Raw genomic sequence first — 25,431 nt, 5'->3', positions numbered from 1 at the left:
GTTCCTAAAATGATTTGTGATATGACATAACTTTCAATTTCTGAAATCGGATTCAAATTCGCGGCTAATTTCAATTTGGCGCAATTTTAATGTGACTTAGGCTACCGGGTAGCTTTCTAAAAAAATTAGTGCAAATGACCCGTGGTCGATTTTATTCGAGTCACAATGAACCCACTCGACACATTGGTGACTCTCAGTTGTCATGAAAATCTCGAGGATTTAAATACAAACACATGGTACCAAAACGATAGAAAAATCAGTCTAGTGTCGATCGACGAGAATTTCTCAATTTGGTGGAATCACCCACGTTTAATGACACATCTCAATCGAACAGACCTATTTATGATTCTAATCGATCTTTACTGTGCCGTTATGATCTCTGTAGATGAGTACGATCGAGTAGCTAATTCTTGGTCGAATCCTCAAGTTTATTGCATTAAAATCCTTTAGTGGCTTTTCCATATAGTCTAGTTATCTCGAGAGTGATCGGCTCTGAGAGCAGCCCTATAGGCACGTCGATAAAAGGTCCGATTAATTTAATTGAAAGCAAAACTGAAAAATTTAGGATGTCACATTTTTTTATAAGAATGAGAAATAGAAGAAAAGTTGAGGTTGATGTTACTATTGTTTCTTTTCAATTTTGGGTCAGAGGTTTGAATCTCTTAACGGCAACACTTGGTCATCAAGCTCATTCTTGAGGGAAAATTACCGATTGAGGAAATACATTTCATTTTTAGATAAATCTAAATTCACCATTATTGCACTAATGTCGTTTGTTGTTTTGAACATTTGGGTCCCCTGCACTTGCGATAACTATGTTCCCATGTTTTTTACTTTAATTATGATCCATTGCTTTTTGTTATGAAAGGTGCAGAGCATATCATCAACTCTGCCGTCGGGATGACATAGAAAGAGCAAAAAAGGTCAATGAATTGACAAATTTTAATCATTGGGCTACAATAGTTTACGGTAGACTTTCTACCTTAGAATGTTCCCATACAATCAAGGCACAACCTGAGATTGGATCCCAAGGGGGTAGCGGCGTTGCACAAAGTCATTCCAAACTCCGGAGGCACAATCTAAGCTTTATTAATTGAGAGAGGGGGAAATTATATCCTTTATCCAGGGTTGCCCTGAGGATTGGGGTAGCCAAAAATAATAATAATAAGAATAAAAGAAAATACAAAAGAAATTGCACCATATAATTTGATTAATTCAATTCAACATTTATGTATCAAATAATTAAACACCGCATGAGAAATCAATACCGCGGCCTGTAGTAGGCATAGACTGCATAGAAGGACTGTATACAAGTAAGCACAAGTAAAACGAAAGCAGCAATTAAGGAAATGATTGACCAGGGACTGTCGAAATACTTGCTCTTGAGAATGACTTTCCAGGCATTCCACTTGCGGGTGAGAAAGGCTCTCGAGATACCACACAAGATCCGGGGACAAATTTTTATGCCAGCCCAGCATGTATCGGGAGGAAAATTATCGATCTCTGAGGGAATAAACCTAAATTAGTAGTACTCATGCAGTTCATTATATATGTCCGAGAGATAACTGTCTTCTCAGTCGAAGGCCATCTCCTGGCAAAGCCGGTGGAAGAGGTTAGGCACCTCGGCATCGCTCCCAAGGTAGTGGTGGATGATCCCATGGTTGCAAAGGTACTGGACGTCCTCTGGGGAGTTGATCAAGTCGCGCATGAAGATTACATACAAGATGACGTAGTAGCTGCAATTGAAGTGAGACTGCTCGAAGGCTATCAAGTTAAGGAAGAGTGACCTCGTCCCTTCATGGATCATAATTGGCGGGATCCCGAGGATCCCGTTCTTGAAATGGATATCGCCCTAACTATCGCTCCATCTAAGCTTTATCTCGATCCCGGCTTCTTGGAGCTCGCTCAAGTAGAAAGTGGGCTGTTTCAGGCCCTGCGACCATTTCTTGGTCTCGGGCCGCTTCAGGCCCAAGTGCAGGAGGCTCCTCCGGTCCACTTCGAGGCATTGGACCTTCCCATGGTCGTTTAACGTGTCAAACTCCAGTCTTCTGTGGGAGTCCTTGTCAATGGGGTGCAACGTCTCCACTCTCCGAGCGACCCCAAGGTACATAAATAAAGGGACCCCAATTAGAGGGCTGAAGAATTGCAGCGCCAGCTTGGTCACGTGCTCCTTCTGGTTGACATTGCCAAGCTGGAGACCAAGCAACCGGTCGAGTATGAAGAACGGGATCTGATTCTCGAGCATAATCATGTCCTGCTGGATCTGGAGTATCGAACATTGCATTGAGAAGACGGGGTCATTGAGAGGGTAGCCGAGTTTCTCGAAGCCCTCCGTGAATCCCTGGAACATCTTGGTCACAAAGCACCCGTCGAGAACCATCATCTTCATGAACTCATCTTGGCTCATGGATATCCTTCCTTCATAGCAGGCGCAAGCTCTTCGCTCGACCTTCTTCACCAAGTCTAGATAGAGGCCTATCCTCAGACCGGAGCACTCGAGGATGCGGTGGAGGCAGCGCCACTTGCGTCGCTCCTACTTGTCACTATGGTGGTATGGCCTGAGGGAGACGATCTGGGGGACGCAGGCTTTGTCCTCGCCATTCTTGAGATAGCGTGGGATCTGGTAAATGGAGAGGTTTGCCCACGAGCCTGGCATGTTTTCCAGGCGACCTTGTGCGAGCTTCTTTGCAATGGAGATGACCCACTCGGACTTGGAAGGCCTCGGCCCATAGTCGGGGACGATTTTGTTCCCATAAGTTGATTTCTTGGGGAGTCAAAATTCCACAGTTTCTCGGAGCTTGAGAGTGATTACATACCAACCTAAGAGCTCCTTGTAGCGAATAGCAGCCATTTCTTGTGAAGAATTGGTCTGCGTTTCTCCGCCTTCGCCTTCAATGGGTTTTTTGATCCTTTGAATTGATGCTTTATAAGCAAAAATAAAAAATGAAAAAAAAATAAAAACATAAAGAATTGCTACTTTTATGGCTACAGGTTTTGGAACAAGGGAGAGACTGTTCCTTCCAGAGAAAACATTCATGCTCCGGTCCAGTAGTTGATTAGCATGTGTCCAAATGGCCCACTAATTTCAACTTTATGTTCTTTTTGACTCTTCTCCTCTCTCTTTCTTTTCTCCTTCCTCCGCCGTCCCCTGCGATGGAGCAAGAAGTTGGCCCAGAACCAACAGCAACAATGAATAATTTAACATGCTTTCATTTTTCCAGTATTGAGACTCAAAACGAGCTTTATAATATTCTAGGCCGTATGAGGTCACGTCGATTACGTCATCAAAACAATAATATTTTAAGGTTGGCTATTATAACGACAATTAGAATTATTCAACCGAACGCCTGATAGAGTAATTTAACATTTTGTGCGTGTAATATGTATTGAAGGAGGTGGAGTTTTCATGAAATATAAATACTTTTTGGTAAATCCTATTTATAAAAATACATATTGTGTTTGGTAAATACTATTTGCATTGGGCTTTTTGCAAATAATTTTTAAAAAATAAATAATAATAATAATAATAATAATAATAATAATAATAATAATAATAATAATAATAATAATAATAATAATAATAATAAGAAAAGGACAATGGAGTGGGCAAAAAGGAAGCTAATCTGGAAGGAGAATTTATACTTGCCTTCTAGTCTCCTTTCCTTCCAAAGAATCAAAGAGGTTAGGTGCCTTTGTTAAGGTGAGAAAAAAAATGTTTTCCAAATTATTTATTTTCCATGAAATAAACAAAGCCTAATTATGATCTATTACATTTTTGTTATGAGCGGCACACAGTATACAACAAACTCTTAGCTGTGGGTTAATAGCACATAAAAAAAACTGGTCAATAAAGAATGAGAATGTCAAAATTCATGGGCCATGTTGATTTTAATAAAAGGCAAAATGCTATATTTACTAATTCTGGGTTACTAAATTGGCACACTAATAATGCAACAAATAAACTATTATTGAGTGTTTTTTTTTGTCAGTCCTACTCTATTCCTACTCTACACTCACTCTCAGACTTGTGCCCTGCCTCTTGCAGGGCGTGGGAGTCGAAACCCACTCCTGAAACTTACGCGTCCCCACTCCATCCACCCTGAGAAGGTGGGGATTTAAACCCCTCACCTCCCCCTTCCATGTTGGAAGGGTGGCCACTGGGGCAAACCCTCAGTGGTTAACTATTATTGAGTGTTGAAAGATGACTCTCTTACTTTACTTCCCACTTTCAATTTGCTATAAACCGTTTTACCTCATAATATCACACGAGAAGCGTAACAATTGATGTGTGTCAACTTAATTGTGTTCCAATGCCTACCAAAACACTTTTCTTTTCTAAGATTTAATTTTGTTTCATCCCTTTCATCTAACCACTATGTGAAGTGAGTTACAGAAATGGACAATTATAAATAGTTAGTTTACTTGTAGGCAATTCTAACACTATGTACTCTACTGAGGCATGGCAAGGACGAACAAGAATATAGTCCTTTTCTCGAAATTACTAATTGAAGGACGTTTGAGAGCTTACATCTTTTAGTGAGGAAGCCATGCCAATGCGGAGTGCATCAAGCAGAGCTTTTGTCAATGCAAAAGATTTTAGACTAAGGAATTTTCATGAAATATAAATATTGTTTGGTAAATCCTATTTATAAAAATACATATTGTGTTTGGTAAATACTATTTGCATTGGGCTTTTTACAAATAATTTAAAAAATAATAAAAATAATAATAAAAAGAAAAATGGAGAGGGCAAAAAGGAAGCTGATCTGGAAGGAGAATTTATATTTGCCTTCTAGTCTCCTTTCCTTCCAAAGAATCAAAGAGATTAGGTGCCTTCATTAAGGTGAGAAAGTATGTGATTCTCCTTCGGGCAAAACCCACCCAAAAAGAAATGGAGATTCATAACTTCATTAAGACCCACCCTAAAACTAAAAGAATCGTACTTTTAATTCCCCTTTAGATAAGTGCTTAATGGAGAATTCATACTTGTCTTTACACACAACCCACAAAAGCGAAGAATCAAAGTTGAAGACTAAGATGAACAGATAATGAGGGGTAGGATTGTGTTGCATTGAATATTTCTAACCGAGCCTCCAACGAGGCTAGGTGAACCCAAACGCACAACCTCAGGTGGCGCAAGCGAGGCGACTTGTGTGATCTTAGGTGGCTCAGGCAAGGCAAGCTCGGGAATTGTGCCACCTTGGCGGCCCTTAAGATTGTTGGCGTTTGTTGGTGAATCTGGAATAATGCAGCACCTTGTCCTGAGTTGTCATGGGTGAGGCCCTTGACGTTGAATCTGGGATGATGCAGGACATGGAGGCTCAAGGCACACCAAAATTAATGTACCTACAATACAAATAAATACTTTCTTTTTAATCACGGTTGTTACTTTTATGAGAGTCACATGTTAAACTCACGTGTGTTTCAAAATCAATACTTGTGATTTACCTTGTCCAATAAACTCAAGTTAAGAGAAAAGGTTGACGAAGGAGAGGAGGAAGTCTCCATTCTCCATCCCATCACCTTTTTGCCGATTGTTCAAACCTTTCAACAAAGAGGAGGCTAGTAAATAGGAGAGGTTAAGAGGTTCATTTTGGCCTAATAAATAGGCAAATGTTTCTTTTCTTATTTTATTAAGTTGTTTTTTGTGTTTTCATGGCCTTATTTATCACCTTTCAAGGAATGCTTAAGAACTTACGCTCAATTGCAGTGGGAAAGGTTAGATTCATTATGTAATTTAAATATTTGATAAAAATGATTAAAAAAAGGTTGAAAGATCCAAGATTCATCAGCAAGTTGTGGTTTAGAGAAAGCCAGCCCCTGTCGTGTTCTCGTCAGTTTGAACCGAGCGGTTCGTTGAACAAGTGAGTTTGCTCACTAAACCTTACTTAGTAGATTAATTATGTTTAAGGGTTGTTTATATTAGCTTAATCATGGATTAGTGATAAGCTATAATGGTTAGATTAGCTTTAGAATAGATTAGTGTAAGCTAATTAGAGAGATTTGCACCGTTGATGATGGATTAGTCGAATCCAGTGGAATTTCTGCAGTTCGGATTTTTGGACCCTCGTCGTTTGCTATTTTTTTGGACCGAAATGGATTACGAATTTAAGGTTGATGTCTTCTTTTGAGAAATGTTTTAGACATCCTTAGCTACAACATATATTTTTCTCAAGATTTTTAGGGATCTAAAAGAAGGAGATATAAGCTCTGTCATTTTCAAACAGAATCTCAGTTTTCGCTGGAACTGGTGACCTTTTAGGATTCTAGGGGTTTTTATCAACTCTTAGAGTTCAAATTTCAAAATGGTTTCATCATAAAAGTTGTTTTTCACATATTCTAGTTTGACATACTCAAATTTCAAATCAAACAGACATGTTTTGGACCTAGAATCAAACTGATTTCAGAAAACAGACTTTCTGGAAACGGACTCAGTTGCGGTGCTGGATTGAACTATTTACTGAGCCGAATCTAGAAGGATATGGGTTAAGTTTTCTTCATGAAAAATTTTCATTATGTGTCCTTTACCACATACTAAAGTTTGGAAATTTTTTGAACTTGTTTGATTTGGTTTCTGGATTTAAACTTGGAGATGAGCGAGTGGGCCTATTTTGCCGGTTAGGGCCAGTTATGAGTTGTGATGGTTTTTGAGGGTTTGATTGCTGGAAATCGCACATTTTATGATATATGGTTCGTTTGTGATATGCCTAGAGTTTATGCTTGATGATCGTGTGAAAGTTATGAGATCCATCCCCAGTGTGCGTTGGTGGACATTATTAGTTAAGAGAATCCGTCCCCAGCATGCGTTGGTGGACATTAAAAGTTAAGAGAACCTATCTCCGGTGTGTGTCGGTTGATTTTACTTTTTCTCGGCTTGTGACGGTAGTTATTATTTCTTCCCGGCGTGTGTCGGTAGCTATTACTCTTCCCCGGCGTGTCGGTGGATTTTACCCTTTCCCGACGTGTGTCGGTAGTTATTACTCTTTCCCCGCCGTGAGTCGATAGTTATTAGTCCTTCCCAGCGTGCGTCGGTAATTATTATTCTTCCCCGGCATGTGTCGGATAAAAATTGCTCGTGTGGGTAGCAATAGTTAATTAATTGGAACTCATGTTGAGTTGAACTAATGGATCGACGTGTGTCGGTAGTTCTTGCTCGTATGAGTAGTGATTTAATTATAATTCTTGCTTTAATGTATGTCATTAGTTCTTGCTCATGTGAGCAGTGATTTAATTATAATTCTTGCTTTAATGTGTATCGGTAGTTCTTGCTTGTGTGAGTAGTGATTAAATTGTGATTCTTGCTCATGTGAGTAATGATTGGTTTGGACATTCCAAATTGGTGTGTGAATTTGTTATATACACATAGTTGTGATAAGAGCTGTGCTGACCTGTAGGAAGGAACTGAGGCTAAGGTAAGTCTCTGTGATTGTGTGATTGTGCGATTAAGACATCTTAGGTGTATTACCCTCCTAATCGGGGTTTAGAGTGTGAACTCGCTGAGATTCATATGTTACCCCGTTGTGGGCTTCATTTTCAGGACCGTAGGGTGAAAGGCCGGGAGCTGAGCTGAGGTGATTTGAAGCGTAGGTCAGATAGGATAGTTTCTTTTTAAGAGTCATTCATTTGAAGTCTAGCGGCTGTAGACTTTTGTATTTGACTTGGTGTGTATTTGAAAGCATATTGGTTTGAAAATCTATTGTCCTACTTTTCTATCTCGAGATGATTACTGTAAGAGGATTTATTATTCACTTTCGCATGTACAATAAAAAGAAATGGTTGGCGACTTGTCCTGGGAAGTCACAAAATTTTTATCGACCAAAGAAAGATGTGCACGCGCTTGATGATCGGGGTGTGACATGCCCATTTAAGTGGTATCAGAGCATGGTCGTTAGAGATTGGAGTGATAAGGTGCATGGTCATTTTGGAGGAGAAAGATGAATCATGTGTTCTGGGTATTCTGACTTCAAGTGGAAGGATTCGATTGGCGTGATGAATTTTGCCTTCAACTTGGATCTCTTGGAGGACGTGGAATAATTTGGAATTTGTGAGAGACCGATTAAGTGTTAAGACTGATGCTTTTAGCTGGGCCTGTGTGGCACCCCGAAGCGCCTAAGGTTACAACAGATACCAAAGAAGAACCTTAGTTCCTAGGCATTTTTTTTTTAAACGGTCCCAGCACATCTTATTTGTGGAAGCATAATCAAGTCTTACTAGTTCTCCCTCCAACAATCATGATACAATGCACACCACTAAACACCATAAGAAAAGATAAAGCCAAGACACTTTTTATTTACATATTTTCATGATGGATTTTCTCGGGTCGGTACAACAAAAGAAAGGCGAAGACTTTTAACTACACTCGGCCATAACCCCAAAAAAAGACAACTCGACCCACTATGTCGATCATGCAAAATCCTCCATCCACTAGTGTCGGCTATTGACCAAAAACTAGTGTCGGCTATTGACCAAAAAGTTGCAGCTCCTACTCCTCACACACAGACCGTCACACCCACCCCGGTGCGTCAGGCGGTGGCGGCGGCAACATCCCCCACATCACTTCATCTCGACGAATGTGAACAAATATGAACTCCTGAATGACAGGGTCCTCAGCCAGGCCCATGTCATACATCACTAATGCACAAACCCGAATGAACGTCAGACCAGGGATGGTGGGACAATCGATCTCCACACACTCGACCTCCACGTCCGAAGGAAGGCCGTAAAAGACGCCCCGCGCGACAGTAGGGAGTGGCATCTTTCTAATCTGAAATGTTGGTCCCTAAAGGGGTGAGTACAGCTACTTAGCAGGTAAAGGACCCAATAAACCACTCAATGCATCATACAATACAACCATAACAATCATAGCATAACACATTTCATTCATGCATCCATGTATAACTTACCTTGAAGCCATGCATATGTCATCACACCACATGTACATACATCCTCATATAACCTTCACCATCGTGTCATATATTTGCTATCATGCCATAGATGCGTATACATCCATGCACTCACCATCATCATGTCATACATGTACCATCATGCCATAGGTGCACATACATCCATGCACTCATCATCATCATGTCATACATGTACCATCATGCCATAGGTGCACATACATCCATGCACTCACCATCATCATGTCACATATACCATCATGCCATAGGTGCACATGCATCTATGCACTCATCATCATACATTCATGCATACATGTTACCATATCATGCATAATTCAATTTCAATTTCCCAATTTTATTCTTTCATTTTGGGCCACCACATTTCTCTTTCCTGGGACCAGTATTTGCATCCCACAATTATCGCTCGCACTCCACCTAGCATCGCGAGGAACCTCTAGGCATCCGGCACACACACTCCGGGCATCTCGTACCCCAACTGGCATCATGAGGTATCCCCCGGCTCACACTTTTGGGCTTCCGGCACCCCCACACTCCAGGCATCTTGAAACTCCCGAGGACCCTCCGGAATTACGCCACTAGGCCACCGGGCATCCTGCATTTACACTCCCTGGTCGGGCATCCTAACACTCCCGAGGCATCGTCCGCTCACACCTCTGACGGCCTTCTCATTTATCATAGTTCACATTCACAATTATAGCTCAATTTCAACATGGCGTATAATATGATGGCAACAAGATCATTTTCAGCATTTGATTCTTATATGTATTTCCAATCATCATCATATATGCAGTAAGGTCCAATCACTTATGACAACACAATCCATGGGGTCCATACAACATAGAATAATCCATACATCATGACTTTTTGAAATTTACCAAATTCCAGCTTGCACAGTTTCGGAAAAACATATAAATTAAATATCCATATAATCTTTAAAAATTATAAAATCTGAACATGTGATAGTCAAGACACAAAGGTAGCAACTCCATGAATAACACATGCCCAAAATAACTTTGCACAAAAAGATATAGCTCACACATTACAGCTTGCAAAATTCGGACACATCAGATTGCGCGGTTCTCGAAATATTTCAATTTAAATACTCGAATGACCTTAAAAAATTATGAAATTTTACCAGGTTATAGTCGATAACCTAGGGTAGATTTTTCGTGAAAACATCAAGGCCAGATTCGTCCTAGATAATTAACTATGGACGGTCGAAGCCCCTGTTTCTAGTACCGAACAGTCCAGTTTAGCTGTCTACAAAAAATCAAGGTTTCACCTACTTATCTTCCTTCATTTCCTCTGAATTTTTGATATGTTTTGCCTCAAGAGGTCCACTAAAATTTTCATTAAGGGATCTAGGTGAGATTCTCAAAGGATAGTCACGTTATAGTCCACGAAGTCGCTGGTGTCCAGTACAACACTTCCAGATCTATCATCTTCAAAGGAAAAATCGTTTCACTAGGGTAAACTTGTTCATTTTACCTCAAATTTGAGTATGTTAGTATTCAAGATGTTCTCTACAACTTTTGTGAATAATTTGAAGTGAAATTCTCGGTAAAAAGTGACATGCAACACACAAAACCACCAAGAGGTCAACAAAACAGTTTCAGATCTAGCGTTTTCGTAGAGGAAGGGTTTTACCCCTCAAAACTCAACCATTTTATCTCAAATTTTAGTATGTTATACTTTGAGATGTTGTATACAACTTTCATGAAGAAGTCAAAACCAAAATACGACTCAAACCCCGCATGCAAGCCTCTACAACGTTCTGGGTCAGGCGGTATACTCGAAAACAGAATGCTATTTCAAAAACAACACACTCAAAGCTTCGGTTCTCACGCCCTAAACGTCCGAGATTCATCACCATTCAAACACACATGCAAGATACAACATGCAAGAGCAGAATATGGATCCCAACTTGCCTTCGTACCGAGCTACAGCGAGCACGACGGAGGCAAACGGACGCACAGCGACGGGCAACGGACAAGCGGACAGACGGACACACGGCTTCTTCCTCCTCTCTCTCGGTTCCTCACTCTCTCGGCAACAATCTCTCTCTCTCTCCCTTATGGTCGGCAGCCCCCTCTAAACCGGTCACTCCTTCCTTTTATTCCCCCCTCAATACAATCATTAGCCATCATTAGGAGCCACCCAAGATGACCAATAGATGAAGCCCCCTTTTTGCCACTTGGCAACTCCCATGCATGATGGGCTTGAAGGTTAGGCCGGCCTCTCCCCCCTTGTGGTCGACGGCAGCCCTCTTCATGGGCTTCATGGGGCAAGCCAATTTGGCCCACTTTAGGTCCAATACCCTTGGGCCTAAAGTTCAATCCTAATAAATCCCAATTTCACTTTTAATAATTCATTTTTAATTCCCTCTTTTATAGATTTCAAATTCTCAATTTCATATGGCCATAAATCTTGTAGCATTTAAACTATAGGGATTAAATCTATGAGGTGCATAGCCAAGAACAATTTTTCTTATCAACTCATCCTATAATACTAATTTTAATAACTCAAGGACACAAGATACATAACACTTGGTCTTAAAAGAAAACCTATGGCTAAAGCATAAACCAAAGGTAATTTCATTACCTAATCATAGGCTTTAATACATCTAGAGGTTACCTTGAATTTTGGGATGCCATAGCCTGGGGTGAAAAGAGGCGCCTGAGGTCTCATGACTAGATTCAAGATCTAGCAACTGAAGAAGTTGAATGGTGTGGAAGCATCATGTTGTCTCGGTTTCATGTTTGCATTTTGTTATCACAAAACAGTTGCTTGTTCTTGACTTGAGACTGATTTTACGTGATGTAAAAGTGCCTTTTTGATATAATTTTACTGTAAAAGTGTTATTGATCTACTTCTGTATATAATCTTTCTTTCCATTTACACGTAGACGCGTGAGTTTATTCATGTGGGGGCGTTTGAAACTAACAATGTAAAGTGAACTGGAGTGAATTGAGAAGCTCGGACTCCCCATGTGATGATATGTTTACTTCTTTTATTTCCTTTAAGATTTATGGTCTTTTTTTTAACAATCTTTGACTGACAATATTCTTGTCATGTAACTGATTCAAAACCAACCAATGTTTCACACTAAATCGAGAATGTCATATAGAAGTCTCATATGCTTATGCTTTTGAAGAGTCAACTTATGATCCACTGATTACATTGGTTCCTTTCAGAGAGCTTTTGGATATAAAAATTCACTTCCTGCTTAGATTGGATGGTTACTTATTGAAGATATTCTTCTTGTCTCTCAATGGAAGGTTACAAATCACAGGGGCATTTGAGATTGCTTTCGTAATGATGTTCTTCAGCGTGGTTGATGTACCTGTCTTCGGGCCAGTACTCCTTTCTACTGGGTCATGTTGTCTACGCTTACAATGAGGAGACAGATAATGCTTATGGTCTAGTACAAATATGTCCCAATTTCTTTCGGCAGATGGGTATGCTGAACCTTTTTTTCTTTTTTCTTTTTTTCTTGCATGTCTGCTTCTCTAATTTTTTTGCTTTGTATACTTATTTTGCCTTTTGACTCAACTTCTTTTTCATCTGCGCTATGATGGAAAGAGAGCATCTTCAACTGAGAATGCGAGCCTTCCGAGGGATTAAATATTTATAGTATGATCTATCTATAGTTCTTGAGTAGGCTTGTCTTATCCCTAGTGTCATGCTAGCTGATGGAGCTTTCTCACAACAAAAGATCGGCTCAAAAACTGTTTTGGCATGTTGCCTGATACTCCACCTATCTTAAAGATATCTTTTAGAAAGCCTACAAAAACCATCATGGAAACTTCTCAAGAGGAGTGTATTAATTGTAATTTTTCTGTCTTAGCTTTAATAAGGGGTAGTCCCAATTTGTTCTTTAGTCATGGCATTTTTTTTTAACTGCTGTCATTTTAATATGGCTGAAGTTCTTAGTTCCTTTTTTATTACCTATTATGTGTTTATCTCCTCTTGTCCTATATTTACTCTTCCTTGCCCATTCAATTTACGAGAGGATGTACTGTTGTAACATGAATTAGCTTCGAAATCCTCATGATTTATGTATTCAAACACTAGTATAGGATTTCTCGTGGTGCTTGAAGGAGGATGATTGTCAGCGATGGATGTCTTTACTTGCAAGTTCTTTGAGCGAGGATTCCATAGCATTAATTGGTAATGGTGTCATTTTAGATGATGACCTTTTGCTGGAGCTAAAATAGTTTTTGCTCTCGGGTAGACAATGAAAGTGTCAGCCTTGGCCTGCTCAGAATCCCTCTCTTGCTTGCCTTTCATGGGTTCGCAGTACATATACCATCAGCCATGATTTGTTCTTATTCAAGAAGGGAGGGGTTACCAGAAAGCTGCTTTAAAGATGCTTGTGGAGTTGTTAGGAGGCTTTGAGGTTTGTTCTAATGGCACAAGGCTTTTAGGAATTGGAAGAACAAATCTATTTGATCAACGTCCTTGGGGAAGTTGATAAACCTGTCCATGAAGATTACATATGAGGTGATGTCATTGCTGCAATCGAAGTGAGACTACTCGAAGGCTATCAAGTTGAGGCAGAGTGACCTCGTCCCATCGTGGATCAGAAGTCGTGGGATCTGGAGGATCCCATCCTTGAACTGAATGTCCCAGAACCTGTCAATCTTCCTCTTTCTGAATTTGATCACAGCATATCGAAGCTCTATTGCACAGTAAATGAGCTGCTGCCGCCTCTTGTTGGTGACCTGGTTGGAGTGCGATCGTTGCTTTAATCCACACCCTTGGCTCTGCCTTCGGGCCCAAGCAGAGGAGGCTCTGCCGGAACTCTTTGAGGCAATGGAGCTCACCCTAGTCTGATAACGGGTCAAAGGGGTTGGTGTAGCTGAGAGACTCTAGCCTGTTGCGGCTAGAGCTTGATCAAAGGCTTGTCCATCGGCATTAGAGGATCGAAGTACCAGAGCACCAGCTGGGCCACGAGCCTCTTCGGGTCGGGATTGTCGAGCTTGAGGGTGAGCAGCTGGTCAAATATGAAAATTGGGATCTGATTCTCGAGCATGATCATGTCTCGATGCGAGGGTAGCCAAGTTCCTTGAACCCCTTGGTGACACCTCAAAACCGCTCAATCACAAAGCGCCCGTCAAGAATCATCATCTCCATGAACTCGTTGCTGCTCCATGGATATCGTCCCCCTTGTAGCAGGTGCAAGCTCTTTCCTTGACTCCTTCACAAAGTCTATGTTAGAGGTGATTGGTTCCCGGTCTGGTCCGATTTCACCTAGGAACTGGGAGTCGGACCAGAAGTACCAGTTTCCAATTTTAAGGACTGGGAACCGAACAAATGATCCTAGGACCGGTCCAATCCAGTCCCATCACGCTGCAACATTTAATAATAAAAATTTAAAAAAATACTTGATTTTTTTTTAAGGTTTATTGTTATTTTTAAAAAATCAAAAAAATATATTTTTAAAAAAAGAGTTAGTCCAACACTTCGGTTTGGTCCAGTTGCCCCCTAAAACTGGGAATTGAATCGATAATTACAAGTTCCACTTTTATGGAATCGGGAACCGAGCCGATCCTTTCGGGAATCGGACCAAATCGACTAGTCTAGTCAAGTTCGAGTGATTTTCGGTTCAGGCAATCCCACATGCTCACCTCTAGTCTATATAGAGGCTTATCTCATGACTGGTGCACCTGAGGATGTGGTGGGGGTAGCGCCACTTGTGCCGGTCCATCTGGCAGAGGCACTTCTTCCTATGGTGGTACCGGCCGAGGGAGACAATCAGGGTGATGTAGGCCTTGTCCTCACCATCCTTGAGATTGCGTAGGATCCGATGGAAATGACCCATTCGGACTCAGACGACCTCTCCTCATCTTTGGAGAAATTTTGGGCCCAGTCATTCTCAACCGCGATCTAGGGACCCTCAAATGGTTTTCACTGTAGATTGTGAACCGGGTGTTCCTGAGGCTGTTGGTGGTGGTGGTGATATATTAATTCTTTGGAGGCATTGGAGGTTGATTTCTTGGGGAGTCCAAATTCCACAGTTTCTCTGAGCTTGATAGTGATTAAATACCAACTCAAGAGCTCTTTGTTGGAAACAGCAACTATTTTTGGTGAATAATATTTTTAGTGTTTCTCTACCTATTTTTGGTGAAGAATTTTTTTGTGTTTCTCTGCCTTTGCCGTTCTTGCGTTTAATCATTGAATTGCTGCTTTATAAGGAAATTGGACAAAAGGAGGGATTTTTCCAACATCAAGGATCCGTTCATTTCATAGAAATCATTTTCCCGAAATTTTTCGATATTCATTGCACGAAAAATAAACTAGTCAAGGAAAACATTTTCCATCAATGAAAAAAATTCTTCTAAAATAGGGAAAAATAGTTTTTACTTTTCAAGTAGGGGAAAGCATTTTCTTCACTTATTTTCTCTTATCTCATACTTTTGCTAGTTCCCATTTCTTTCTTTTGTTCTATAAAAAATTCGAATTTTATATTCTTTTTCTTTTTTTATTTTTTTCCTTTCTTTCTTTTTTGATTTTCCCTTCTTTCTTGGCCATTGCCAGCCCGCAACCGGCCACAAGGGAACCTCGAAGTTGTTGGCCTTGGGCAAGCTCAAGTCTTTGGCTCATCGGTCTAGTGAGGCTTGAGGCCTTGAGCTTGTCACTAGCCAAGTTAGCGAGCTTGGCGAGCTCGGTGAGCACAAGCCTTTGGCTCGTTGATTGATGAAGTGTGAGCCTCTGGCTCCCTAATTTACCAAGCAGTGAGCTCGAGCTTGAGCTCATCTTTAGCCGGTCATCGACTGTTGCCGTGACCAACAACTGAACAAAGAAGAAGAAGGTGGTAAAGAAAAAATAAATGGAATAATAAAAAAGTAGAAGAAAAATAAAAAAATAGAATAAATAAAATTTGATTTTAATAAAATAAAAAGAACAAAGAAAATAAATAATTTATTAAAAGGAATATACAGAGAAAAGTCAAATCGAATTTTTCTTATCGAATGACAGAAAATAACTTCTAGTTCACTTTCAAGTTTTAGCTAAACACCAGATATTATTATCATTTTTCTAAAAAATGGCTTCCAAAAAGGCCACATTTTCCTAAATTCAAAAAGAGCTTCATATGTATCCTTGATCTTTATTGATTACTTTTAAGTCAGTATCATCAATTGGGCAAAGTAGCTCGTATGGACCATCCCTACGAATTAAAGAATAATAATTTGTGTTGAATCTATTCAGCGTCGTTATTAACTCTTTTTAAAAAAATTCTGCCATCTGTGTTCCTTGAATCACCAATCACTTATCAGCATCAATTGAGATATAAATTGAGTATAAAATAAATAGTAAATTCACACGAATGAAGGAAGTTAGTTTTTCAACTGATCCAGTAGTCAATTTCTTAATTATTAGTTACCACAAAATGGGAAAGTTTAGGCTTTTTTGTCACACTCCGATCCTCCGAGCATGTGCCTATCCCGGCTTGGTCGATTAAATAGCGATGTCCCAAGATGTATTGCCGACCCATTCATTTTAATATGCATGCGGAAGCATATATATAATCCCTATACAAAACCAGACCTAAATTACCCCTTCTAGAAGCTTTAGTGGTCCAAAGGTTGGGTCCACGGGGGTATACGAATTTCACACGTTCCCCCCCCCCCCAATTGGATTTTAAAAGCTTCTTGAATCAATACCAATCGACCTCTAAAAATTCAACCAACATATCATTCATCAAATTAGTATTTTTCCTCACCACTAAAACCCACTTGCGTCCCAATTTCACGATAAAAAACGGTCCTCTGAATTTTCTGGACAGAAACAACGCTCCCTCAACTTTTTCCCAAAAAATCTCGGTTTGCAGAAAAATATTCGAAGACCGAGTCAACGTTCCTAAAATGATTTGTGATATGACAGAACTTATCGGATTCAAATTCGTGGTTAATTTCAATCTGGCGCAATTTTAACGTGACTTAGGCTACCGGGTAGCTTTCAAAAAAATTTAGTGCAAATGACCCATGGTCGATTTTATTCGAGCCACAATGAACCCACTCGACACATTGGTGACTCTCAATTGTCGTGAAAATCTCGAGGATTTAAATATAGACACATGGTACTAAAACGATAGAAAAATCAGTCTAGTGCCGATCGACGAGAGTTTCTCAATTTGGTGGAATCACCCACGTTTAACCACACATCTCAATCGAACCGACCTATTTATGATTTCTAATCAATCTTTACTGTGCCGTAATGATCTCTGCAGATGAGCACGGTCGAGCAGCCGATTCCTGGTCGAAACCTCAAGTCTATTGCATTAAAATCCTTTAGTGGCTTTTCCATATAGTCTAGTTATCTCGAGAGTGATCGGCTCTGAGAACAGCCCTATAGGAGCGTCGATAAAAGGCCCGATTAATTTAATTGAAAGCAAAACTGAAAAATTTAGGATGTCACATTTTTTTTATAAGAATGAGAAATAGAAGAAAAGTTGAGGTTGATGTTACTATTGTTTCTTTTCAATTTTGGGTCAGAGGTTTGAATCTCTTAACGGCAACACTTGGTCATCAAGCTCATTTTTTAGGGAAAATTACCGATTGAGGAAATACATTTCATTTTTAGATAAATCTAAATTCACCATTATTGCACTAATGTCGTTTGTTGTTTTGAACATTTGGGTCCCCTGCACTTGCGATAACTATGTTCCCATGTTTTTTACTTTAATTATGATCCATTGCTTTTTGTTATGAAAGGTGCAGAGCATATCATCACCTCTGCCGTCGGGATGACATAGAAAGACCAAAAAAGGTCAATGAATTGACAAATTTTAATCATTGGGCTACAATAGTTTACGGTAGACTTTCTACCTTAGAATGTTCCCATACAATCAAGGCACAACCTGAGATTGGATCCCAAGGGGTAGCGGCGCTGCACAAAGTCATTCCAAACTCCGGAGGCACAATCTAAGATTTATTAATTGAGAGAGGGGGAAATAATATCCTTTATCTAGGGTTGCCCTGAGGATTGGGGTAGCCAAAAATAATAATAATAAGAATAAAAGAAAATACAAAAGAAATTGCACCATATAATTTGATTAATTCAATTCAACATTTATGTATCAAATAATTAAACACTGCATGAGAAATCAATACCGCGGCCTGTAGTAGGCATAGACTGCATAGAAGGACTGTATACAAGTAAGCACAAGTAAAACGAAAGCAGCAATTAAGGAAATGATTGACCAGGGACTGTCGAAATACTTGCTCTTGAGAATGACTTTCCAGGCATTCCACTTGCGGGTGAGAAAGGCTCTCGAGATACCACACAAGATCCGGGGACAAATTTTTATGCCAGCCCAGCATGTATCGGGAGGAAAATTATCGATCTCTGAGGGAATAAACCTAAATTGGTAGTACTCATGCAGTTCATTATATATGTCCGAGAGATAACTGTCTTCTCGGTCGAAGGCCATCTCCTGGCAAAGCCGGTGGAAGAGGTCAGGCACCTCGGCATTGCTCCCAAGGCAGTGGTGGATGATCCCATGGTTGCGGAGGTACAGGACGTCCTCTGGGGAGTTGATCAAGTCGCGCATGAAGATTACATACGAGGTGACGTAGTAGCTGCAATTGAAGTGAGACTGCTCGAAAGCTATCAAGTTAAGCAAGAGCGACCTCGTCCCTTCATGGATCATAATTGGTGGGATCCCGACGATCCTGTTCTTGAAATGGATATCGCCCCAACTATCGCTCCATCTAAGCTTTATCTTGATCCCGGCTTCTTGGAGCTCGCTCAAGTTGAAAGTGGGCCGTTTCAGGCCCTGCGACCATTTCTTGGTCTCGGGCCGCTTCAGGCCCAAGTGCTGGAGGCTCCTCCGGACCACTTCGAGGCAATGGACCTTCCCATGGTCGTTTAACGGGTCGAACTTCAGTCTTCTATGGGAGTCCTTATCAATGGGGTGCAACGTCTCCATTCTTCGAGCGACCCCAAGGTACATAAATAAAGGGACCCCAATTAGAGGGCTGAAGAACTGCAGCGCCAGCTTGGTCACATGCTCCTTCTGGTTGAGGTCGCCGAGCTGGAGACTAAGCAACTGGTCGAGTATGAAGAACGGGATCTGATTCTCGAGCATAATCATGTCCCGCTGGATCAGGAGTATTGAACGTTGCATTGAGAAGACGGGGTCATTGAGAGGGTAGCCGAGTTTCTCAAACCCCTTCGCGAATCCCTGGAACATCTCGGTCACAAAGCACCCGTCGAGAACCATCATCTTCACGAACTCGTCGCGGGTCATGGATATCCTTCCTTCATAGCAGGCTCGAGCTCTCCGCTCGACCTTCTTCACCAAGTCTAGATAGAGGCCTATCCTCAGACTGGAGCGCTCGAGGATGTGGTCGAGGCAGCGCCACTTGTGTCGCTCCATATGGTAGAGGTGCTCGTCACAATGGTGGTACGGCCTGAGGGAGACGATCTGGGGGACGCAGGCTTTGTCCTCGTCATTCTTGAGATAGCGTGGGATCTGGTAAATGGAGAGGTTTGCCCACGAGCCTGGCATGTTTTCCTGGCGACCTTGTCGAGCTTCTTTGCAATGGAGATGACCCACTCGGACTTGGAAGGCCTCTGCCCATAGTCGGGGACGATTTTATTCCCACAAGTTGATTTCCTGGGGAGTTGAAATTCCACAGTTTCTCGGAGCTTGAGAGTGATTACATACCAACCCAAGAGCTCCTTGTAGCGAATAGCAGCCATTTCTTGTGAAGAATTGGTCTGCGTTTTTCCGCCTTCGCCTTCAATGGGTTTTTTTATCCTTTGAATTGATGCTTTATAAGCAAAAAAAAGAAGAAGAAAGAATTGCTACTTTTATGGCTACAGGTTTTGGAACAAAGGAGAGACTGTTCCTTCCAGAGAAAATATTCATGCTCCATTCCAGTAGTTGATTAGCACGTGTCCAAATGGGCCCACTAATTTCAACTTTATTTTCTTTTTGACTCTTCTACTCTCTCTTTCTTTTCTCCTTCCTCCGTCGTCCCCTTACAATGGAGCAAGAAGTTGGCCCAGAACCAAAAGCAACAATGAATAATTTAACATGCTTTCATTTTTCCAGTATTGAGACTCAAAACGAGCTTTATAATATTCTAGGCCTTATGAGGTCACGTCGATTACGTCATCAAAACAATAATATTTTAAGGTTGGCTATTATAACGACAATAAGTATTATTCAACCGAACGCCTAATAGAGTAATTTAGCATTTTGTGCATGCAATATGTATTGAAGGAGGTGGAGTTTTCATGAAATATAAATACTTTTTGGTAAATCTTATTTATAAAAATACATATTGTGTTTGGTAAATACTATTTGTGTTGGGCTTTTTGCAAATAATTTAAAAAAAATAATAATAATAATAAAAAGAAAAGGACAATGGAGTGGCAAAAAGGAAGCTAATCTGGAAGGAGAATTTATACTTGCCTTCTAGTCTCCTTTCCTTCCTAAGAATCAAAGAGGTTAGGTGCCTTCGTTAAGGTGAGAAAAAAAATGTTTTCCAAATTATTTATTTTTCATGAAATAAACAAAGCCTAATTATGATCTATTACATTTTTGTTATGAACGGCACACGGTATACAACAAACTCTTAGCTGTGGGTTAATAGCACATAAAAGAAACTGGTCAATAAAGAATGAGAATGTCAAAATTCTTGGACCATGTCGATTTTAATAAAAGGCAAAATGCTATATTTACTAATTCTGGGTTACTAAATTGGCACACTAATAATGCAACAAATAAACTATTATTGAGTGTTGAAAGATGACTCTCTTACTTTACTTCCCACTTTCAATTTCCTATAAACCGTTTTACCTCATAATATCACACGAGAAGCGTAACAATTGATGTATGTCAACTTAATTGTGTTCCAATGCCTACCAAAACACTTTTCTTTTCTAAGATTTAAGTTTGTTTCATCCCTTTCCTCTAACCACTATGTGACGTGAGTTACAGAAATGGACAATTATAAATAGTTAGTTTACTTGTTGGCAATTCTAACACTATGTACTATACTGAGGCATGGCAAGGACGAACAGCAATATAGGGTGCGTTTGGTTCGGCATTTGGAAAGCCCATTGGGAAAATGCAAAGCAGTTTAGCCTAAAGAGCTTTAGAGGGAATGCAAAGACTGTTTGGTAAATTATGCTTTGAAAAGCAACTTTGAGGTAAATGTTGTTTGGTAAAAAAACACATTTAGAAAGTCCATTTGGTGATTAATGTAAATATTTTTATTTTTATTTTTTAAAATTAAGAAAATAATGTTTGTAACCTTTTTAATTTATATTTGATAACAATTTTAAAGATGTTGTGTAAACAATTTTATTAAAATTAAAATTCATTTTTTTTTACTAAAAGACATCAAATAGAAAAAATTTACGTGTGCTCTTTCTCAATTAAAATAAAAATACTTTAATTATAATAAAAACATTATAACATATGCTTTGAGGAAAGAGTTCATTATCCTTAAAAATTATAAATATCCTTAATTACTTCATAAATGCATAGCTATTTGATCACGTAAACATGCCATATCAGATGCTACATCATCATTTGAAGCATTACCCTCCCCATTTACATTATCAGGATCAATTGTATGTAAATTGGGATCCAAATCTACTCTAGCAAAATGTATATCATTTAGGGCATTTCTTCGTATATAATTGTGCAAAGCCATCGTTGCTATCACAATTTTCACTTGTTTTGTATATGGATAACTTGGCATGCCCTTTAAAATTTTCCACTTCTTCTTCAAAACGCCAAAAGCTCGCTCAATTTCTGATCGTAGTGAGGAGTGAGCACGATTGAACACTTCTTTATAACCTGTCAGTTGAGGACCTTGTTGAAACTCAGGTAAATGATATCTAACTTCTTTATATGACCCCAAATAACCTGTGGGATTTGGATATCCAGCATCGACCAAATAATATTTACCTACACAAAAAAAAATTGTAAATTTGATCAACATATAACACATACGTATATTAATGCATAAAAACTATTAATTAACTAACCTTTTGGAGGATGAGGAAATTGTAAATCATGTCTCCTGATGGCTTCATAAAAGATACGAGTGTCATGAGCTGTTCCCTCCCAACCGGCCCACACGTAAGTAAATTCCATCTTAAAATTACACACGGCCATCACATTTTGCGTCAGTGTTCCTTTTCGACCAATAAAACGAAGTTGCTCACTTGTAGATACCACCGTTGGAATATGAGTACCACCTATAGCTCCAATACAATCCTAGAACAAGAAGAAGAATATTATTTGATTTATATTTAATTCATATTTTCTATTGTATAATCATAACTTACCTTAAATTGTGGAAAAAATCTTGTATTATTCCTGATCTTCTTTGGAACTTCCTTGAATTGTCGATCGGATGGTTGGATCAAATCTGCTCCCATTTCACATACTTTATCCAAAACTAAGCTAAATAGCCTGGATATGGTTTCCCCAGAATGCTGAAAGCGCTCTTGTGCTAACCTATTACCTATATTATGTCCTAAAATATAAAGAAATAATCCTAACATTTCTGCAACATCAATATTTCTAGTTCCTTCCAAACCATATCGTGTCACTAAATCATTCATTAAATTCTTAAACACAATTCTATCCATTCTAAACATTCAATAAAACCTTGATGGATTAGCATCTATATCCATCAACTCTCTCAACCATGCATTTCCTGTATATGATGAGGTCATGCACGGTATTTTTTCACCATATATTGCCTGATAAACACTAACACCGCAAGTATGGATAACTACACAAAGTTGCCAATATTCTTCTTCCTCTTTTTCATGGTTTTCCCTTTCAGAAGAGTCATCCATAACTGATCAAAGTAACAAAATAGAATTAGAATAAGATATATAATGAATTATTTAAATCATTCATCAACAAAAAAACACTTATCATATATATGTATGCAAACTCCATTCGATAAAAAAACACCAATTAAAAACAAGTCTGATAACGTAGCATAAATATGTCTCACCAACTAATACAAATAAGTAGTGCAAATATATATTACATTACAATAACATTACACGTGAAAAATATAAATAGCAAATATCTAGTGAGCCCTACGTTGTGCGAACTTATACTTGAGCCACATGACTTTTTCTTGATCATCATCTAAGTTCATAAAGATTTGCCTATTATCTTTCCCTTCTGAAAGATAATCTAGTGCAAAAAAATATAACTCTTGATTTTGTTTTATCTCAGGTATAGCTTTCAACGTCTCCATGAGTTCCTTGTAAGGATTAACCTCTTTGGCATAACTTCTACTTTCAATAGCTGAACAAATCCTCTCCATTTGCGATGCTAGCTTATCAGCCGTACTTTTCTTTTGTTTCTTTCCTTGAGATTGTCTCACCGAACTCTGTGACGTTCTTTTATCACTTTGATGTTGGTCACTGCTCTTTCCACCCACATCGCCCTCTATATTATCATCAGTAAATCCTGCTCCTGCTGAACCACCAATGTCAAATTGTGTGGGGACAACATCCTCATCAATATGCAAGCCTTGTGCAGGATTCCATGTGATGCTCACAGTGGCAACAGTATCTCTAAACATTCTATCCAATAAAACTTGAAGATCTGGATGTATGCCTTTCATCCTAAAAGGTCTAACCTTAGGATTTTCCTGTTGTAATAAACATTTTCATGAGTTTTAAAGTAAAAAGATAAACTTAAAAAAATTTAATAAAAGAATGAAAAAAACCTGAATTTTCCTCTCCCACCATTCATCACATGCATCAATGGTATTCTTTTTTGGATCCCATCCTAATCCAGTTTCCTTAAGAACCAATGTCCTCCATCTTTTCCAATCTTCCTTCAGATTATCCCACTTACTCTTCATTTGACCTTTATCATACTTTTTGCCCCTTAGGTCCTCAAACTTCTTAATTATAACCGTCCATCCATCCCTTTTGTTGTTTGCAGGACGATTGCCATTGTCAATTTGTTCAATGCATAACTTACAAAATGTTTCAACATCTTCAGGGCTCCAAAATGCCTTTTCCTTTGATGAACTTGCCATCTACTAATAAATGCAATATAAACAAATGCAGGTGAGACATGTGTGGACTTCATACTTAGTTCACCATTTAAGATAGCTTTCAATCACCAAACAGCAAGTAAAACCGACACCAAACATCAAGGAACATGAATACACAGCATAGATATGTTTTTTTGAAACCCCACAAGAAAAAGATAGAATTGGGACTAACCTTTTTGGCTCTAGAAGAAGAGATTGCTGTTCAGAATCCTAGATGAGCTTATCTCCACCTCTTGAGCAGTGTATCTGTTTTTTTTTTTTTAAGTAAGCAATTGAGTTCAAATTACAAGTATTCAGGCTAGCAATAACTACATAAAAGTAATAAAGATGATAAGGATCCATGGGAAGAAGAATATAAATATCCAAAAGAAGAAAAGCAATAAAGGTGTAAGGAAGATCAGAAGAGCATCAAACTCAATTGTGAAAACAACATCATTAACTTCTAGGAAATCAAACAATTATAAGATACTGACACAACCAATGGGGATCAAATTGCAGAAATGCACAAAGCATGCACAGCAAATGACTAAGAACCAAAAGCAGAATTAAGTTATCTAGGTAAGAAAACAAAAGACAGTATTTAGTCAAATTACAAACCTCCCAAGAGCAAGCAGATTGCCAAAAGTGAATGTGATACCAAATTTGATTGGATGGAAGAAAACAAGCATAGATTGCCAAGGCAAAAAATGATATTAGAACTAATAAGACATAGAAATACACACCACAGAAACGAAATAAGAACTACTTTTTTTATTCTCATGAACATCACATGTTTTAAATATCCAATCAGGAAAACATATATACTTGGTGCCCAGTGCTTGGTCCAAGTCATGGATAGAAAAATCTATCTTTGTTCTTTTTCTTTGAGAATCCCTAACAATGTACAAAAATCCTGAGTAGTACAATTCCAAGATATAATAACTTCTTTTTCTCTGGTTTCTCCTTTTCCCTGTACTCACTATTTCTTCCATATGGCATTGAAAGTTTGGACCTTTTAAATGACCCAATTAGTCCCACCAGGTCATAGCAGTCCCCAAAAGCCACCAAAACTTATAAATCACCAACGTAGGAGGCCCAAGAGGTTAGCTTGAGGGAATTGCCATAGTTGAAACTTTCCTATGACTAGGCTTCCAGATGCACGGCCTCAACCGACTCTTTTAACCCCTTGGGGATTTTCACATTAGCAAAAATATCTTAGTAAGAGGCACCAAGTGGAACAACCAATCAGGGACGTAGGCTCTTCAGTCCTATATAATGATCCTCTAGGTAATTAAAGAATTCCCTAGCCTCAAATTCGTGAGCTCTCATGCAAAAGAATGTTCATTTGCCTTAAATCCTTCCCCCACCGCATTCCTCTCCCCATCCTCGCCATCCATATATGCCAACTTGGTTCGGCCATTTCAACAAACACATGGTAAGCATTAAATCAGCAATTCCAGCGACCG

The 25,431-nt window shown here is 39.3% G+C and overlaps 2 protein-coding genes and 2 pseudogenes across 2 annotated transcripts; all 4 read right to left on the bottom strand.

Annotated features, from left to right (window-relative positions):
- Nucleotides 1-1,261: 1,261 nt before the first annotated feature.
- Nucleotides 1,262-2,730, bottom strand: LOC139883233 (UPF0481 protein At3g47200-like; annotated as a pseudogene).
- Nucleotides 2,731-13,327: 10,597 nt separating this feature from the next.
- Nucleotides 13,328-14,269, bottom strand: LOC139883232 (UPF0481 protein At3g47200-like; annotated as a pseudogene).
- Nucleotides 14,270-15,386: 1,117 nt separating this feature from the next.
- LOC139883231 (UPF0481 protein At3g47200-like) lies at nt 15,387-19,437 on the bottom strand. Its single transcript, XM_071867441.1, has 3 exons — nt 18,038-19,437; nt 16,044-16,092; nt 15,387-15,716 (listed from the first exon to the last, which is right to left on the bottom strand). Exons 1-3 carry the CDS (start codon nt 19,435-19,437, stop codon nt 15,387-15,389), a joined length of 1,779 nt encoding a protein of 592 aa, XP_071723542.1.
- Nucleotides 19,438-21,415: 1,978 nt separating this feature from the next.
- Nucleotides 21,416-22,544, bottom strand: LOC139883230 (uncharacterized). The gene is made up of 3 exons (XM_071867440.1): nt 22,239-22,544; nt 21,936-22,167; nt 21,416-21,855 (listed from the first exon to the last, which is right to left on the bottom strand). The coding sequence occupies exons 1-3, from the start codon at nt 22,542-22,544 to the stop codon at nt 21,416-21,418; spliced, it is 978 nt and encodes a 325-aa protein (XP_071723541.1).
- Between the last annotated feature and the right edge of the window lie 2,887 nt (nt 22,545-25,431).

The sequence above is a fragment of the Rutidosis leptorrhynchoides genome, unplaced genomic scaffold, assembly GCF_046630445.1.
Source record: "Rutidosis leptorrhynchoides isolate AG116_Rl617_1_P2 unplaced genomic scaffold, CSIRO_AGI_Rlap_v1 contig371, whole genome shotgun sequence".
Lineage (NCBI taxonomy): Eukaryota > Viridiplantae > Streptophyta > Magnoliopsida > Asterales > Asteraceae > Rutidosis > Rutidosis leptorrhynchoides.
The sequence above is the reverse complement of the archived record's forward strand: the minus strand, read 5'-3'. Positions and strand labels throughout refer to the sequence as shown.